This window comes from Haemorhous mexicanus, chromosome 10, assembly GCF_027477595.1.
Source record: "Haemorhous mexicanus isolate bHaeMex1 chromosome 10, bHaeMex1.pri, whole genome shotgun sequence".
Taxonomy (NCBI): Eukaryota; Metazoa; Chordata; class Aves; order Passeriformes; family Fringillidae; genus Haemorhous; species Haemorhous mexicanus.
In genome coordinates this window covers 16,890,816-16,909,872 of record NC_082350.1, presented here as the reverse complement: position 1 = coordinate 16,909,872, position 19,057 = coordinate 16,890,816, and the positions used below count along the sequence as shown (strand labels likewise).

Here is a 19,057-nt window from a genome sequence, read left to right as displayed (position 1 = left end):
CAGGATGATGAGGGGCAGGAACAAGGCAGGAGCAAGTGCTGGCTTCCTGGGACACAGCCACCCACAGGCTCCTCCAGCCACCTTCTCAACAGCAGAGACCTGCAAGGCCATGGCCAAGGGAAACCTGACATTTCATCCTTCTCCCATCATTCATGCATACATCACAGGCTTTTCAGAGTCAATACTGTGATGAGGAGGCAAAAGTAGGACACAAAATGAGAGGGAGGTCTGGGAGCTTGCATAGAGTTGTGCTCCTTCACCTCATTACCAGAGTCCTTAGTGCAGTTGTCTGTGATAAGGCAGGACGCAGCTGAGTAGCACTGTGAAGTTCAGGTTTGCTACTGCACATCAACTAAGTGATACTGGAGCTGCATAGAGCAGCCCTGATGGAACAGGACAACAGCCTCCCTCCAGCTGCCCAAGCTCACCCATGGCCACAATGCCACAACAGCACCATGGCTTTGCAAGAAGTCACAAGAGAAGGTGTGTGTTCAAGCTTCAACATCTTTATTAAAGCAGACAGCAGGTAATCCAGAACCCCGCAAGAGAAACTGAGTGTTCAAGCTTCAAAAATACTTTATTCAAACAAACAGCAGGTAAATCCAGAAACAGTTTAGCACCCCACAGCAGTCAGATGCCAGCAGTGAGCAAGGCATCCCAACATCCCAGTAGTCACGGCTGTGCTGCCAAGCCAGGAGACAAGCTTTGTCTTTTGTCTCTCTCTGCTGGCTATAAAGCACAAGATTAAGTTTGACATCAAGATGCATGCAAACACCACAGTGAGGACTCCCAGACAGCAGCTTTTAGATGCCATCCAGAGAAATGTCACTAGAAACTAGAATGTCAGAGAAAACATTAACACAGACAGGGCTGTAGGAAGTTAGAGAGTTAAGAGAAGTTAAGGAAGAACAAGTTGCACAAGCCTGGGCATCAGGTTTCTAGAGACCGATGAAAATCCGGCCCTCCAAGCTGGTAAGCACTGAGCTCAGTAACTAGGCTGGGGGCCAGTCCCTGCCCTTTCCTTGCAGAGCTCCAGCTGAACAGCATTCCTTCCCTCAAGGACTACTGCTGGGGCTCGGGTCACTCACTCAGGTTAGGTTTAAATGCCAGATCAAACTGCAGAGTTTAGGTTAAAACTAAGCCGCAGGTTAGGTTTAAATGCCAAATCAAACTGCAAAGTACAGGCAACAGCCCCTGGGAACAGGCAGCGCGGTTTAGCAGGTGCCACACATCAGCAGTGCTCAGCTTCAGGTGACACAGCAGAGCGGCACCATTAGAAAGCTGACACTGATTTTCCTCCCTCCATTCAACACCCAAGGGGGCAAGACTGGAATTTCCAGCCAGAACTGGAGAGTGAGCAGCCCATGCACACACACCAGCACCCTACCAGTGCCACAGCAGGCCAGCCTCTCTAAATGCTACATGTACCCATCCAGAGCAGTGACCAGGGCCCTCCAGACAGCTGTCAGCCCCAAGCCCTACATTCACCTGTAATTCCTCAGGTCTTTGTAACTAATTTGAAGGAAGTTTACAACACCACAGAGCACACAGTCTAACTTGCCTAGTCTCCACTAAACACTTAAGCACCACTCTTGTGACTGAAGGCAGGAAGCCAATTCAAGACAGCACAGCTATTTGAAACAGTTCAGCCTATGGAGAAGGAAGTGTCTAAGGATGTACATAACAGACTGAAGATTGTATCTGCATCACCACAGGAGAGTGAAATAATAGGACTGCAGGAAATTAATCCATGTTAGATACTAACCATCAAGCTTCGCAGATGACATTGCGTGATAAGCATAGAACAATTATGGGAAACACTGTCCCCGATAATTACGTACACCCATAGTGCAACATATGGAGGTCACTGCCTCCGATATAACACTGTGGTAGGCAAAAACTACCTTGTTCTTTACACATTATGGGAGACACTGCCCCCGATAATGTCAGTTAGGTTTCATGATACATAAGGTACTGGAAATTTGCAGGAAGCTGCCTTTAAAAATTGTGCCAACGCCTAATCTGATGTACAGGGAATTTCTGTGTGTTGCCACCGGTGGAACTAGGGCTACACAGCAAGGCCCTCTGCTGGGACCAGGGCCAGGAAGGAAGCTGTGCTCCCTGTGAGAGCACACAGCATCCAGAAAGGGGAGCAGGAAGAAGTCTGAAGCCCACAGAGGGGCACAGACCCCACAAGGAAGACAAATTTCTAGTATTGGAATTTCCACCCAGGTTTCAGCATTTCAAGGATTACTTTGGAGCGTGCAACCTGGAGACTCACTACCAGGTTTGCACCTTCAAGTTTCTTCCAGAGGGGTGTTTTTGCCACAGAAAGCTTAACTGCTAGTTTTCCAAAACTTTTTGAGGGTCTTGTTTTGATTACTTTAAATGCAAAGTTCCAGTATCATGTTTGATTGTAATAGCAGATGCTGCTTTATTCAAAAACGACAGTATAACTGTCATAATTATGGAAGGCACTGCTTCCGATAATTATCTTCTATAAAAAAAACACACCATTTATAGTGAACACTGTCACTGATAAATAAATAAAGAAATAAATATCTCAGTGCCAAACAAGAGCCAACCTGCAAAATGACATCAGTCAAAGAGAGTTTGGCCAGCAAGAGACTCGATTTCACACAAGGCCCCTGAAGCAGCAAGGTCTGAAGTGCCAGTCTAAAGACATTTCTGCTGCAGGACTTGCTGAGGTGCCAGCCGAGGATATCAAGGGGACATTGGATAATCTTTGGGTCATTTTCCCTGGGTATTGATACCTGCCTTGGCAGAAGCAAGCCTACAAGATGTCACTGGGACCCTGCTGTTGAGTACAGGCAGGCAGGCACTTCAGAGTTTGCTGGTAATCCAGCACTTGCGGGCTATTACTACATTGTTTAATTTTTGAACTGCAGCTCCCTGCCAGAGAAGGGACCCTTGTTACAAATGCTGAGAGGAATCCATTCCCTGTTTTGTCACTAGGTTTAGGTGGCCAACAATTAAAAGCCTGAATAGATGAGGTACCTCCCCACTCAAGGTACCAGTTCAGGAAACACCTGAGCTCTTAGTTTTTAAGTACACTGGAGCAGCTGTACATGACTAGTTTGGACTGAGGTTAGGTGGGAGCCTGGTCAGAGGAGACTTCATGGTAATCTTAGTACTGCTTTAAAACTGCCTCCTGTGAATTTGTCAGGGTGAGATTTAAATTTTATGCTTAACTTTGGTCAAAAACATTTCATTGCCAAAATATCTAAAGGAAAGTAATGCCATGTTAGGGAGTGGATTTCACTTAGGTTTCAGGGGGTTTGGTTAGGTTTTCTGATTTATAAGGTACTGGAAATCTGCAAGAAGCTGCCATTTAAAAATCATGCCAATGCCTAATCTGAGGTACAGGGAGTTTGTGTGTGTTACTATAGGTGGATCTAGATCTACATAGCAAGGCCCTCTGCTGGGACCAGGGCCAGGAAAGAAGCTGTGCTCCCTGTGAGAGCACACAGCTCTCCTGTACCTTAGATGGGGTAATCCAGGTGTTTGCCGTGTCTAGATTTCGTTGTCTGTATTCCAGATATCACCCACTAACGCATTGGCAGCTCCTTTAATGGTCCAGGTCGCCAGGGCCAGCTGCTCTTTCAGCTCATTCACATCCACACTGGTCTTGTTGGCTGCCAGCTGCTCCAGGTTCTCCAGCAGACTCTTCAGGGTGTGGCTGCCTCTGCCGAAGAAGATGTGGCGGAAGGGAGCATCTTTTGATGAGAGGTATGGAGAGAGGAAGTCGTATTCCACCTGAGTAGAGGTGCAAATAGAGGGTTATACTCTCACCTCCCAAGATTTTCCTTCCTGATCTGCCCACCTCTGATCCCCACTGAGCCCTTTCCCACAGCAGCTCTGCAAGGGCCAGACCCTCTCTCATGAGCAAGCCATCACATTACCACTAAGCAAGTGAAAGAGACACCAGTCTGCATGGTGCCCATGGCCCCCCAGGGAAAGGCCCATCCCAGCCAGCACTCTCTTCCTTTGTGAAGGAAGAAAAACCAGTTGAAGATACCCACCTTCATCATCCTGTCATTCAGGGCTCTGCGGACAATCCTGTTTTCCCTGTCACTGTTTTCGATGTCTCTTCTCAGTGCATCTGCAGCTCGCTGGAAGTCTCCACGGGCAAAATACAGCCAGTTTAAGGTCAGCCCCAGTTCCTGCAAGGGAGGAGCTGTTAGCAAACCTGATTTTCTTCTTTTGCTGCTCTCTTACCAAAAGAAAGTGTTGGGCTTTTTTTTTTTCTTGGCTGGTTAGCCAAGTAGCAGAACAAGTTCCTGGCAGGCTCTTCTGAGGTCACTCCCTACCCACAGTTTCTTGTAGATTTTCAGCAAAGGCGCAAATGAGATGGAAAGCTGCACTATGCTGTGAATAATAACCAGAGAAGAAACTGTTCACATCCATTTCCTCAAGAGCTCATGACATCCAGATCAGCTAAATCTGTCTGCCACAGCTACTCTGCCTGCACAGCTCTATAAGGAGCATCTATTCTGGCCACACTTCACTACCCTTTAATATCTAGAGGGGAAAGGTGTCCATCCTGCTGTATCCACTGGCACAGCGCCTTATTAGCACATGGGCCCCATAATCATCAGGGATTTGGTGAACTCAGAGTCCTTCTGACCTTCACATTGCCATTGAAGTGCCAAAGCTTCTCCTGGAATGACAGCAATTCATCACTGTATCTATCCAAGTCCAGGAAGAGCTCATGGTCATGGGTCATCCTGAGAGCTATTTGTCCAGCAACTTCTGCAGCAGTACGCATGAGAGGATACAAGTTGGCAGTCTTCCTTTTCAGGTTAGCCAAAGTGTCCTCAGTAGTGCCCAAAAAGGCATACTCGTCACCTTCCTGCAAGAAAGAAGGTATTGAAGTTAGCCAAGAATGCTTTTCCAGTTAGACTTTTTTCATCCCCCACCAAAGGTACTTGTTACCTCCACCCCATCCCATCTCCCTGTGCTGCTAAGGAGCAAAGACTCAAGTGGCAAAACTCCAAAGCACTGGGAAGGAAATGGAGCTCTTGTATCTCATCCCTGACAGCTTCCAGTGACTAGCAAGATGTTCTGCTCAGTACTTGCTAAGGGCAATGATATTGCTTCCACAATGCCCTCTGCTTGCTGACCAGCAGGGTGTAGAACAGTCTTTCACTGATGCAGCAACAGACTGACATCTTTATATTGCTTTTAGCTTCTGTTTCATTGACATCTGAGCCACCAGCAAAGCAAGTGACCCCTCTCCCCAAAAACCTGCAAGTATTCAGTACTTTGGAACAGAGGCTTTGGGCCAGCCTTGTCCCAGGAGCAGTCTTGACAGCAAGTACTGCCACAGCCATCAGGCCAGAGGCTGTATCTCCTACCAGAGGCTCTTGCAAGGACATTGAGCATGGACAGCACCTTTTGCCCTGCCACCCTGGAGATCAGATATCCTCTACATGGAATGAGCACACCAGGCAAGCACACATTACTTACATCATAGAAACCAAAGGAAACCACTGGGATTCCTGAGTAGGCCAGAAAAGGGAACGCTGCATTATCCAGATCAAGGGGAACGCTGCAGAAAATAAGCACTGAGCAGTTATCAACTAGTTTGGGCACCCCAGGAGAAAAGCAAACTCAACAATTGAGGCTCTGAAACAACAGAACTTCAGACAAGACTGAAGGAGTCCCAACCAAATCCATTGTCCTACTTGTCCATTCCCTGCCACTGGACTTGGTACAAGGCTGTTCCTGTCCTGCAGGAAGGTGTCTGGGCTGCCTCAGCCAGCTTGGGGCAGCACGGTTAGTGCTGTACTATTAATACTTGCCTAACCACATGTCAGAAGGTAGAACCCACCCCAGACAGCAGTATGGCACTCCATCAGAATCATACTGTTTGCTCCTTTATGGAGATCTGCTTTCTCCAAATGAAAGAGATGAATGACAATACTTACACTTTCTTTATCCAGTCAAGGCCAACTCTGCTATCCAGGTATCCCGAATCGTTTGCGGGGTCCTTTACCTGCACAGAGATGAGAATCACTGCACTTGTTCTGACATCTGCTTGGGCTTTTAGCTCCATCCTGGAGCTTACACTGCTGTGCAGATGCTGGAGTCAGGCGTGCTCCCCTGACCTTTCTCCACACTGGCACATCTGCCACTGAACTGTGGCATTTGCTGATTTTAGATTCTGCATGTGTAAACTGAAATTCCCAGAGCCCAGCTGATTTCAGACAGGGCTCTTTCAGAATCCCAGGTTTTTCTCCTAAATGGGTCTTTCTCTTGTCAAGGGGGCAAAGTGACCCAGCACAGCTCTGTCTGCTTTCAGTTCCCCCTTAAAACCACAGTCACCTTGACCAGATCAATTCCCTTTAACTCACCCTCTTCATAGTTGTCTCCAGCACTGAGTATAGCAATGGGCTGGCAGAAATCTTGATGTCTTTGGAGCCTGCAAAAAATGAAAGGGTATTTAATATAACTGACACAATCAACCACGACTGCTAGAGCTGCCCACCCCTGATCTACAGCTATAGTTGCCAAAGGACCTTCAATAGACACAGGACAATCTACTGGGATTTAGCAGAGTTGACTCCATGGCTTAGGCTGTACCAGCCTCCCAGCTTCAATGATAGCAGAATAAATGGAGTCATGCCAGTCTTCAGCCAAACACCCACCAGTCACCTCTTGGCACAGCCCCCATTCCTAGAGGTTAAGGGATGTCTGTTCAAGCTATTCTAGTCCCACCCACTTTCAAGAAGTACTTGAAAGAGTAGCAGGTTACCCAAGACTGCAGTATCCAAGTTGATGTAAGTGAAGGCTTTGGCATGCAGCGTGGTGGAGTACCCCTAGAAAAAACACAAGTATTTTAATAATGAGAAGTAGCAGTCCAACACCAGAATGTTTAATCCACAGGAAAAACTGCACAGCCATCCTGCAGAACTCTATTAAATAACCAATACCTCCAACCACTCGGTAGCACCCACAGCTCCGTACTCTCCCGCACTCCAGCTAGCAAAGATAATGCTGCGCCGTGGTTTGTAGTCATCTGTAAAGAGAGAGAGACTCAGAGGTCTGCCCTTTCCCCATGGAGATGCAGATTAGCACTGCAGGCCTGGGATGATGAATTGCCTGCTCCTCAGACAGCGCTGCTGCAGAGAAATGTGCACGTCGCACGGACACTGTACCCTGCCCCCACATGCTGCAGAACTGCGCAGGAGAACAATGCTGTCTGCATTTCAACTCTGCTTTGTTTAGCTGCCTGGGCTCAAAATTAATCCTGGAGACAAGTGTGCTCACACTAACTGTCGCCATGCAGTCCCCTCTGCTCCAGCTGGTCAGACACTTCAGTTTTCCCACTTTGGGCCTGGCTGTCCAACAGACAGCTCAAGTTTAAGGTTTGCATCCCGTGTTATCCAAGGACACGCTGGTAATTGAGCCATACCAGATACAGGCAGGAGTCCCTTGGAAGTGAATGCTCATTGCAGACAAGTTGCATTGAACAAGAAACAGCTTCTCAGGAAGCTTTGTGGAATACACCTTCTAAAGGACTGCTTTGCAACTGGGCTCTCCAGTGTTAACTCACAGAGAGCCAGACCTGCATCACCACCCACCCTCATGCTTTTGTTCACAAATATTTACCATTTTTCACCATGTCTGAGATCACACGGGCAAGTTCCAACAAGATGGCAGTGCCAACTCCAGCCTTGGCTGCTCCTGGCCCCCAGGAGTCCCTCTGGGCTCCGAGCACAATGTACCGGTCTGTAAAGGAGACAAGATCAAGACCTGAGCTGCAAGCTTCAGATTGCAAATACCATTTATGAGAAGAGCAGCTTTCAGCTTCTGTACTAAGAAGAGAGTCTGCAGTCTGATCCCTGAATCTGGCACACTGAGTGCTCTCATTAGCCTTTCCCTGGCAGCATGGTTCAGATTTCTCTCTGATCTTCAGGGGAAGGCCTTGGTTCTGCTGAGAAAGATTTGTCATCTGTTTGGGAGCAGCTGTCCCATTCCAATGACCACAGAAGAGGGAGGGTTCCTCTCAAAAGTGAGCCACAATGCAGCTGCTGTTACCTGGTTCTTCAAATCCCTTGATAACACCAAAGATGTTCAGAATCTTCCTATCCACGATAACGTTGTTCACAGTCATTTTCACTGTCATCTTGCTGCTGCTGCTCACTGTCACCTTACATCCCATGATATCAGCTGTCCACTCCTCAAGGCATTTGTCTCCATCCATTTTTCTGAGAGAAAAAGAAGATCCTTTGAACTCATTATCCACTTCTGACCTCGTTTAGCTATTGTGTGAAAAATGCACACCGGCAACTGCAGGTGCAACCTTGTTCAGGGCCTGCCTCGGACAGAGTTTGCAGTTCTGTACCACTGATTATTCAGGGAGGGGCTCAATGCAGAGGCCAAGAGGAATCCAACACTAGATTAAGTTCAATCTTTAAGGCATGAGACATGGACACAAGTGACTCTTCTCCAGCCAGTTCCAGAACATGCTCCCTGCCACACACAGCAGGGAGCAGCAGAGAGCTCTGTCTCACAGCACCTGACACCATCCTCACTCCTGGCAAGAGGCCACAGCACTCCAGCCTGCATGACAGCAGAACCACTTACCCAAACAGTCTGGCTGCTGCTTCTCTAGAGATAGTTTGAACAGGAATTTGAGGTAGTCCAGAAGATTCCACTGGTGGGAACTGGGTGTGGTTGAAAGAAGGGAAGCCTGGGGTGAAGGGGTCTCCAGTTCCAAGGTGGGCCTGTGAAAAGCAAGAGGAGTTCTCAAGTCTCACCAGAGTCCAACAGCTTTCCTCTACACAAGGGCACTGCTGGCCTGCCCAGGCTGCAGCCCCCAGCCAGAGAGATTCTCAAGAACAAACAGGGGAACCAATCACATACTCACATGTGCAAAGGGGACATAGGAATCTGCCTTCCTGTCATTTGAGGGGCCTGGGTACATCAGGACACCAAGTGCTCCTTCCTTTCTGGCATTTGCAACCTGCAGCAAAGAGAAACAATAAGTGTACATCTGCACCGCAAGCAAGGGGAGTCCAGGCAAGAACCTGGAGTAATGGCACGAAGGTTGTGCTTCTCAGTGCCCAACTCCACAACAGATTTTAACAGCTACCTGACAGATACACAAGGCAGCTGAATCCTAGCAGCTCAGCCCTACTCCAGGCAAACTGTGTCTAACATCCTTTTGAACAGTCAGGACACACCACAGTGTCTCACTCTATGATTCTTTCAGCTCATACTTGCTCCTTGGAACAGCTTAAAATGTAATATGATTTAATTTTGATTATGCTCCATCTATTTTCCCAAGATGAGGTTAGTCTCAAGACAAGCAGCCACTGGAGGCTCATCTTCACATGGAAAATGGTGACCAGGTCCCTGTTTAACACACCTACAACCCAGTTCTAGCATACCACTGGTACAAACAGTCTTGTACAGCTAGACACCAGTTTGGAAAGTGGGAATGGGATTGGAGAACCAGTGACCACATTTTTTAGAAGCACTTTGTGGCTCTGCCTGTCTCAGATGCCTGCAAACAAGGCTGAGTCCAACTGCAAAGGGTCCTGTGCCCCAGCCCCCCCAGGAGCACCCATATGAGGGGCAGCTCTGGGTCAGATATGGAACAGGCTTGCATATAGAAACACCTGGATCCTTTAGCCTGCTTGGCTATTTGGTTCTGTTCTCTACAGAGGAAACACTACAGCAGCACACATGGCCACCAGCTGGACACAATACCAGCAATGCTACGTGGTCCAAGGAACAGTCAGCAAGGGCCCAAGTGACACATTGCAGCCAAACTTTGAAAATATCTGGCTACAGCAGCAAGAAGTGTCCTGGAGACAAGACTGTCCTGCTTCTGGCAGCCTTATGGCTGTATCTAGTGATATTAGCCAGCTCTGTTCCCAGGCTGGCTCCCAGCCCCACCACTCCAGAGGTCTGGTTGCTCCAGCAAACTGCCCGAGGCCAAGAAGAACTGCACCATGAACAGTAACAAACTCTGCTCAGCCTCAGTGTCCAGACCTGCATGTGGAACTTTTGTGCAAACAAGCAAGACCAGGCCTGCAGAACAATCCTACATACATGGGTTCTACAGACCTAAAAATGACATACCTCTGCACCTCAAAGAGTAGGAAGCATAGCTTCCTGCTGCCAAGTCTAGCCAGGCTTTGGGGCAGACACTGCTTACCTTCTCAGCAAGGGTTATTTTTCCAGCTCTGAAGATGATTATAGCTCCATTCATCGAAACACGCAGATTTCGTATCTTCTGAAAATCTTCTTTCCGTCCATAGTTCACATAGATGGGTTTGCCCTGCAGTAAAAACACTGGTTATGAATGCAGCAGTTCTATGTCAGTAAGATACCTGAAACAGCCTACAGAGTCACTGTAACAGTGACTCCTGTTAATAGTAGGGAACTGAAGCTCAGCAATGTAAACTGATCCAGTGCAAGATGCCTGTTGGAGCAGCACTTCTGCCAAGGGAACCTGTCTGGATTCCAGCAGGGAAGTTTAAAGTTACTCCTGCATCTTGCTGCAGTAAGAATACTACGTGGGCCCACTCCTCTCTCCCCACTCTGACCAGCCTACCCCAGCTCTCTTAACTGGGGAGGGCTTTATACACTCCCTATCTTAAAGGGACTTATTTTTTTAACTGTACAGACACATTTGCAGGATTCTTCTGCAGTCACTTACAGTAACTGTGCCACTCTTGCTGTATGCCACATATGCATCAGTACTCTCCAACTCTTCTTGATCATCTTCTATAATGAACACCTGGTTCCTGCTACTGTTAAATGTAGAGAGACAGTGTTAAACTCTTTCACACAAAAATTTAATTAGCTCAGTATTCTGAGTTAGTATTCTGACTGAATTCAGTCTGTGCTCTAACAATTCTGATCAAGTCAACAGAGCCCGAAACAGGCAGACTCATCCCAGCACTTCCATGCAAAAATCTCTGGAGTTGGCCACAGACATTAATGAAGCCTGATTTCGAGGACTAGTAGCAGAAAGAGTATCTGCTTCCAAGTCTCTCAGTCACCTCCTAAGAGAAGCTGAGCAAACTCATTTCCCCTGATAAAAAGGGGAAGTAAGACACGAGGGTGTGAGCTGTCAGACGACACAATGCCTGTTGACACCCTCCTGAGCTACCGGAGGAGCCACTGCCAGGTGTGCAGCCCTGTCTGGGTGACAAGATAGAGTCACCTATGCCAGTTTTAGACACAGGGAATCTGCCTTTCAGCTGAGTTTTCACTCAATTTTGTTTTCTCTCCACTTCCTAAGCATACTTGGAGGAAACAGCTCCCCCAGGAATCATCCAGAGTGCTGCTTCCAGACCCTGTGGATTTAGAAAGCCTGAAAAGAGGCAGAACCAGTTATTGCTTGGCTAGATTGAGGTTGACTTTGAGAGTGCTAACTGGCTCACAATTTTCACATCATTTTAAGCAGAAATCACACGTTTGCTCAAGACTACAGGCATCCATGTACACGTATCCATGTACAGGTATCCATATGGATGAGATGTGTAATCTCTTCTTTAACGTACCTGCCTTTATCCTGCAGCCTAACGTAGTGCTCATCGTTCCACACGTCATCCAAGCGGAAGCTGGTGAACTGGTCATGAATGTAGCTGGCAGTGCTCTCATCCTCAACCTTGCCAGCTTCAAAAGAATTCTTACCTTCTCTCTGTCTGTAGGTAACAGATAGACATACAGCTTAGACTACAGCACCAGGCTGCACTGCAGCCTGCAAAGCCATTTAAGCCTGACTTTAAAATATGCCACCTTACACAAGACCCTTGTTCTCCAAATGAGCCCAATTTCTGCTCACAAGCTGTGCCTCTCTAAAAGCTCTAGATAAACCTTCTGGAACCATTACCTTAGGTTGGCCTCAAGACGTGCAGCTGACAGTTTAGAGGACAACATGTTTCTTAATTCAGGCCAGTATAAGATGCGTGGTCCAGGAACCTCTTCTTCCTCTGTTCCATCATCTGAGAAGTAAGATGCAGTAGGAGTCATCTCGCAGTTGCCACTTCCATCCAGACACCTGTTAACCCTCTGCATGCGTCCACGATAACTCAAGTAGCCGATCAGAAACCCTGTGGACAGAACAGGTATTTCTTTGTGCTGCAGAAAGATGACTGAAGCCCGCCACACAGCTTCAGAGTTGAGATACATCTCTGCTCTCACCATTTTTGATGGGCTGGCTTACCCAATGACAGACAAATATGCAGCCTGACATTTTGCCTGAGCTGGCATGTTTTAAGGGGCACTGTAAATCTGATCTTGCACTTGGCAGAGTCCCTCCAGCACCACTTGGAAAGGAAAATGCTCACTTCAGGCCAATGGCATTGTTAAAACCTTAAGAGACAAGTACCAAAGGCTTTACTCATCTGTTGACCCATATCTCTACAGAAGTGCTAGGAATTAATGGAGGGAAAACCAAAACTTCGACATGGACCAGTTTTCCCTTCAGCTAAGTCACAGTTCTCCACAATCAAACTCCACAATTCTTTGTGCCAGTGCTGTACCATAAGTCTGATCTAGACATACTTAGTGACAAGAGGCTGTGGCCTGGATCCCAGCTGTTGAATTATCTCCGAAAAAAATACAGATTGGAATTTAATAAATTCAGATTACATTCAGTACTGAAGTTCATGCAGTTGCCTCTCACCCTTCCTTACCAATCAAAAGGAGGAGGACAGCTGCCATGATTACGAAGCAGAGGTTCTTGCCATTCCTCCGTGGAGGAGGCATGCTGGCATGCAGGTGCTCTGGTCTCCCAATTTCCCCTCCTTCCTCCTCATCAGCAGCCAGGTTCATCTCCACGTGGCTGTTGTCTCCATCCGTTTGCCGGGCAATGCTGAAGCGTGTGTATGATGTTGGCTCGCCACTAAACTGTGTGGAAAGGCAGTCAGGAGATGGAAGAGTTGGCTACACCAGCCTGCAATCCTTGTAGTCAGCTGCACCTGTGCTCCAACCCAAACACTGCTGGTCCATCTGCAGCTGCTCCACTGCAGCGAGCATTTGGGCTGTCATTAATTCAAGATGGATGCCTTAAACACAGTTAAGACTCAGACCCACCCAGGGTCTCCAGAGTCTATTCAGATTCCATTTACCCTGCACAAGTTTGGAGTCACACGGATCAGTCTAGCCTGGAGTCTTACAGATATGAGGCAGCCAATGGCACCAGCATTTCCCACGTGACCCCATGGCTGAGGCTGATTCAAGCAGAAACTCCTGGTTTTAATCAGCAGAGCACAGATGAGACTTGGCTGTGTACAAAATACACTTTGATGAACACAGAGGAAACAGAAAGCAACTGTTCATGGGCCTTTGAGCCACATCCACTTTGATGTAAATACTCTCATCCAGCACCTGGATAATTTTGTAATAAACTGCCCTATGGCTACCCTTAAATTACACTATTACACATATGGTAGTATTACAAAGCAGCTAGGCTGAAGAGAGATGACCCTTGGGCATTATGCTAGCTAAGATGAAAGCTGAGGCTATACCTCTTGCACCCACCAACAACTGGCACTGTTTGACAGGTTTTTACCAGTGCCCAAGCAGAGCTTTTAGTCTGGAGCCCACTTTTCTAAACAGGTGCAAGACACAGCCCAGCCTCCCACAGAACAGCAGCCCATGCACAAGGCAGCTGCTCAGATTAACTCAATTCCAGGCATAGCCAGGCACTGGCAGAACCACTCTGCTTCCATTAGAGATGCTGAAATTGCCTGCAGCCATGGTTCTGCTGGGGAGTAGAGTGAGACTGGCAAAAAGGCCAAAGGAATAGCTTTGGGAGCAGCACTCTCCTTTGTACTGGAGAAGCACCTGGTAACAAGCACCCTGTTACAACCTCAGCAGCTCATCCACAGTTCTCAGCTCACTCTTAAACTGTTTGTCAGAGCTGGAAGTGAAGACACCAGATATCTGCTTGCTTGGGCAAAAGAAACCAATGTCATTTCAGACCTGCAGCTCCACTCCGACCCACACTAACCACAATGAAGTGGCTGCCTGCTCATATTTTGGAAAGGGCAACACTGCAGTCTGTCCTAACACTCTCCCTGCTCAGCTGCTCCACAGCTTGGCTTCCCTCACACCTGAGGCATGTCCTCACACAGAGGACATGCCCCAACCCTACATATCACCCATTCTTGTTCAGAGACCAAACCACCACACTCTCAGTTGTAGCCTTGGGTCATTTCACAATCCAAGCTCTCTAGGACCAGCAGGCTTGGCTGAACAAGTTCCTGCACATTTGTTTCAAGCACAGGTTGCTTTCAAAAGCTGGACTTGTGGTTGAATTCCCACCCCCCAAGTAACAATAGAACACACGTTGATTGTCCCAGTAGGCATTTGAACGGCTTCCTCAGCAGCACTTCCTTCTGCAACTTTATTCAAGGCCTGCCCCCCCTTTCTTAACAGCCCTCAGATACCCAAAACACGATAGCAGCTAGAGATAAACCCACCAGCATGAACTGCTTGAGCCACTTCCTTATCACGGCCAGCTACTTGCAGTGACATCTGGCTCACCACCCACACAGCAGCAACTAACGCTGCTTTGGATTCATCATCTTCTCCAATACTGATAAGTAGTGATATTTTTAAAAATAAACATAGCCCCCTACTCATTAAAATATCTTTCATACAGTTTCATCAACACAGCCACCTGTTGCACAGTTTAGCTATACTAAATTCTCCAACTCATGTATATTCAGACAGACAATTAACTATATGGAAAATATAAAAATAATATTATGCATATTATTATTATTACATATTATTACATTTATATGTAGATACATATAATCTCATATACAGATGGTGTTGAACCTTTCTTCTGCAGTATCATCAGCCCACCAAGAGACAAACATCATTGGGGTACCATGTCTTACCAAGTTAGAGATTGCTGCTCTGGCATGATCCATTGCCTTCTGGACAAATGAAAACCAACTTCACCAAAGCCCTAGAAGTTCAGAATACAACAAGGTTAGGCTGTTCCCCTGCCACTACATTACACACCTGAGGTCAGTTACTGCCACTAGTGCACTGCCTGCCCATGGATTTTCTGCACATACTTCCACCTAAGTCACTACATTAGTGAACCTGCATGAACCTTGAATGCAACCTAGAAGTTCCCATGGTAATGATAAGCTTCAATCAACTCTTTCTGTTGAACTTTGGCCATGCTGACAGGCATACAAGCAAGGCATACAGTCTCCAATGGTTAAGTTCAGCCAGGGGTCTTATTAATGGTGGGGACATCTCCATTTAGGGAGTGCTGGCAGGAGGCATTTATTCAAGTGCCACCATGGGCTCTAGATATCTAGGGTTCCTGGGCTCCGTCTCAATGACAGGATGAGTCCAACTGGAAGAGAGAAGTCACATAAGGCCATAAGGCAAAGCAGCACAAACTCCAACCCCGACAAAACACTTTAATACGAACATCCCTCCTGGACAGCTATGTTCTCTACAACTTTGTGAAGGCAATTTCTGTCTTGCAAAGTCTCTGAAAATCACTAAGAGCATCTTTCCAAAATAATTTCAGCAACTTTTAAAATTCTAACTTCTCTGCAAAGAGCAAACATATCTGAAAGGTAAAGTGAAACTGATTTACTTCTCAATTTCTTCCTGAAAAAGGTTTGCAATTTAGCGAGTGACCAGACAGGTGTTGAGGTTGGGAGCAAGCAACCTGAGTATGCCCTCAAGCGCCGCTGCTAATAGGTGCTCTGGTCTTCAGGTGCACTTTGATTAGCTCTACAGCTGGGAGCTCTGCAAGGTTTTATTTGGAGATCAAATAAAGTGGCCATTGCTCATTTCACCTTTTATTTAGGGCAAGAACACGTGGAGGTGAAACCGCGACAGATTTGAGAAGCCTTCCCCAAGCGACAACCTAAGGCCGCAGGCTCCCACCAGGGCAAGAGTGGACTGAGCATGTGGAGGGTCTGCTAAGAGGGAAGAGGCAGGGAAGCACAAAGGGCTTGCGGGCATCCCACCTGGCAGGGATGCTGGCCGGGTGCGCGATGCCTCCCCGAGCCCCTCCAGCCAGGCACAAATCTTTCAATAATACGGCAAAGAGAAGAAAAAGAGAGAAAAGCGAGCACGTTTGAGCAGCCACCCCTCGGGGCTGGGCGGCTCCGGTGCCGCCAGCAGGGCCCAGCTGCGGGCCGCCCGATAAGCGGCGGGCAATAGGCGGCCGGCCGCGGGCACGTCTGCCCCGTGCCTGCCGAGCGCGGCCCGTCAAGGTCGCGGGCACTACCGCATGCGGCGCGGCCCCGGCCGCCAACAGGGCCCCCGCGCCGCCGCCGCGGCTCCCGCGCCGCCTCCTTCCGTCTGTCCGTCCGTGCTCGCCTCCCGCCCCGCGCCCCGCGCCCCGGCCTTCCACTCCCGCCGTGCCGCGGCCCCGCGCCCGCTCACCCGCAGCAGCTCCAGCGCCGCGCCGGGCTCCTCTGCGGCGCCCGTAGTGGTGCTAACGTGCCGGGATTGGCCCAGCCAAGGAGAGACGGCGGACCGCCCCTATCGGGAAGGGCCCCGCCTCTATCATGCCCTGAGCACGTTCCTGCCTCCGCTGCGGCTGCTCATGCCGCCCCCCCTGCCCACCCCAGGGCTCGGGCTGCCGTGTGCCCTGCCTGGCCTTGCTGCGCAGAGGGAACGTAAGGAAGCACAGAATCACAGAGGAGAGCTCCAAGATCGTCCAGTCCAACCATGAACCCACCATCACCACTGTAATCACTAAACCGTGTGACCCGGCACCTTTTAAGCACACCAGAGGACATGACTCCATCACCTCTCTAGAAACCTATTCCAGTGCCTGAAACGGTGAAAAACAATTTCCTAATACCTAATCTGAATCTCCCATCTCAGCTAAAGGCCATTACCTCTAATCTTCTCACTGTAAGCATAGTGGAAGAGACTGGTTCCCTCCTCACTACGACCTACTTCATTCATAAAGAATGAAGCTGCTTGCTTTATAAATTGCCTTTAGGTGCCCTTGATACAGCGGAGGAGCCACTTACCAAGCAGCATGTGTTTCACTAGCTGCACACCAAGTCCCAGTTTCCCCACAGGAAGGGCTAGATGTGGGGCAGGGAGATGAGGTTAATAACTCTTGGTGGGAAGGCATGCTTGTAGAAGTAGAAGAAGGAGTAGGTCACAGGTTTAGCATTCCCTCCCTCTCAGCATTTTGAGGGATGAGGGCAGGAAAAATATTTTCCTCCCTGGGTGGTGCAAACAAGACACAGGACTTGCTCTGGCTTGGGAGGCTCTCAGCACCCTCAGGTCCCAGCAAGTCTCATGGGATCAGGGCTGTCTTTTAAGATCTGAATGGGCAGAGACACCCAGGGTGCCTTTCCTTTGTGTTGGGCTGCACAGATTGCTATTTCATTTGTACAACAGGAAGCGTGGCAGGTATTATGACTTCCAGCCCCTAAACACAAGTATGGACAGCCTGCCTCAGGACACAGGCTGTGGCCCACTGAGAGAGAAGGTCTCTGCTTCCAGCCTCAGTCCTTCAGCTCAGTGCATCCCTCAAAAGCATCTCACAGCTACAGAACACTTCAAGGTTTGTGTGTGCACATGTTCTGCAGTACAGTGCTCATCTGTCCCTTGCTCATTAGAAAAATAAATCAGTAGGCCCGGATTATTGCCTCAAATCCTCTCCCAAGAAAGAAGGATGGGAGCAGAAAGTTTTTAGTTTGGCAGAACACATGATTTGCAAAGAGGATTATGTTTGGTGAAAAGCAACACATTCCTGCGCTGATAAAAGGGGGATTAACTAGACCTGAAATTCGGCGTGGAGGACTGGAGACAAATCTGTAAAGTGTCTCTCAGGCAAAACGTGCTGGCAGACCTGCCAGTTGTTTACCAGAGGAGGTCTGAGCTGGGCTCCAGTGCCCGGGCTCTCTCTTCTCGAGATTCATCCCTCACCAGCTGTCATGATGCCAGTCATGGGAGAGAAAACCATTGTCACTTGCCATGTGACTGACCCGTGGTACATGGCGCTGGCTGGTGCCTCGGTGGAAGCCGAAGGTTTAAGAGGGTTCAGAAAGAGTTTAGATCAGGCCTGCAGGCTGGATGCTCCGCTCATTTCTCACCACAACCGCCTGGATGCAGCCTGCTGCTCAGCAAAGTGTAACCCGGGGAAAGCAGCCGCAGCTCTGCCCTGGCTTTTTTTCTGTTCCTCCTGGGCTCCCCCCACCAAGCCCTCAGCTTCCTTTACCTGTGCACACCGTGCCAGGCGCAGGGCAGCGATTCCACAAGGAGCTCCCGCCAGAGGAGGGACACCTGCAGGGCGCTCAGGTTCCGGACGCTCCCCGGAGCAGTGTGGCAACGCACAAGGGAGGCGGCAATGGGATTTATTCCGCCCCGCGGCCCCGGCCCGCCGTGCCTCCCTTCCGGCCATGGCAGGGGAGGTGCCCGCCCCAAGCCGCCCTTGCCGACGCTTGCTGCAGGTGTTTTCCGTTCCCAGTCACAACATGCGTGTCTCGGCAGTCGGTTCCCCATTTCTACACGTGCAGGAAAAAGAGAGAGAGAGAGCCGACATTCTAGAAACTCAGACATTTTTGCACCTCAGCTGGTTTTGGTGGTAAAATACCTTAAAATTAGGGTTCTTCAAAAGCAGTGTTGTGTACCCCTGAGCAGTGGAGGGCCCTTCACCTTGCAAGTTGGCTGGCTGTCGGCGCTTGGTGGCTGGTGCCACCTCTCTCAGGGACACCCGCTGTTCACACAGAGATGCCTGGACTGCTGGCAATACCGAGCTCAGAAGCTCAGGCTACCCAGAACAACCAAAAAATCTTTGCGAGGAACAGAGAGCAAAAACTGGGAAACAGATTAAGAGGAAAGAGGATGTAGGATTGATTATTGCTGACTTCTGATCTGTCTTCCCAGCATCAGGGTGTTCCTCCCCATTGTGGTTTGGCAAGCCAAATTATTTGGCTATTTTAGGAGATGTCCATGTGTCCTCTGAGCTCACAAACTGGGGGGTTTGTGAGTCCTCTGACTCGACTCAAATGACTCCACATGATTTTGTACAATATCTCATGATGTGCCAGTG

The 19,057-nt window shown here is 48.8% G+C and overlaps 1 protein-coding gene across 2 annotated transcripts; it reads right to left on the bottom strand.

Moving 5' to 3' along the window:
* Nucleotides 1-486: 486 nt before the first annotated feature.
* On the bottom strand, nt 487-18,369 carry TFRC (transferrin receptor). 2 transcript variants are annotated; one of them, XM_059855530.1, is made up of 19 exons: nt 18,224-18,369; nt 14,901-14,971; nt 12,684-12,897; nt 11,879-12,098; nt 11,547-11,690; nt 10,697-10,790; nt 10,193-10,315; nt 8,897-8,992; nt 8,614-8,753; nt 8,065-8,234; nt 7,636-7,755; nt 6,957-7,042; nt 6,779-6,842; nt 6,378-6,445; nt 5,952-6,019; nt 5,491-5,572; nt 4,649-4,873; nt 4,044-4,184; nt 487-3,777 (listed from the first exon to the last, which is right to left on the bottom strand). In XM_059855530.1, exons 2-19 carry the CDS (start codon nt 14,931-14,933, stop codon nt 3,535-3,537), a joined length of 2,331 nt encoding a protein of 776 aa, XP_059711513.1. In that variant the 5' UTR covers nt 14,934-14,971; nt 18,224-18,369; the 3' UTR covers nt 487-3,534. The 2 variants fall into 2 exon arrangements, with proteins under 2 accessions (XP_059711513.1, XP_059711511.1); XM_059855528.1 differs by lacking the exon at nt 18,224-18,369 and adding an exon at nt 16,423-16,514.
* Between the last annotated feature and the right edge of the window lie 688 nt (nt 18,370-19,057).

Bases quoted from the DNA above. Each gene is read 5' to 3' on its own strand.
- TFRC (XM_059855530.1), bottom strand. From the start codon at position 14,933: ATGGATCATGCCAGAGCAGCAATCTCTAACTTG. The intron at 12,099-12,683 runs GTAAGGAAGGGT...TTCTGTCCACAG, and splicing joins TGTCCTCCTCCTTTTGATTG to GGTTTCTGATCGGCTACTTG. The intron at 7,043-7,635 runs GTAAATATTTGT...CTCTCTTTACAG, and splicing joins CTCAGACATGGTGAAAAATG to ATGACTACAAACCACGGCGC.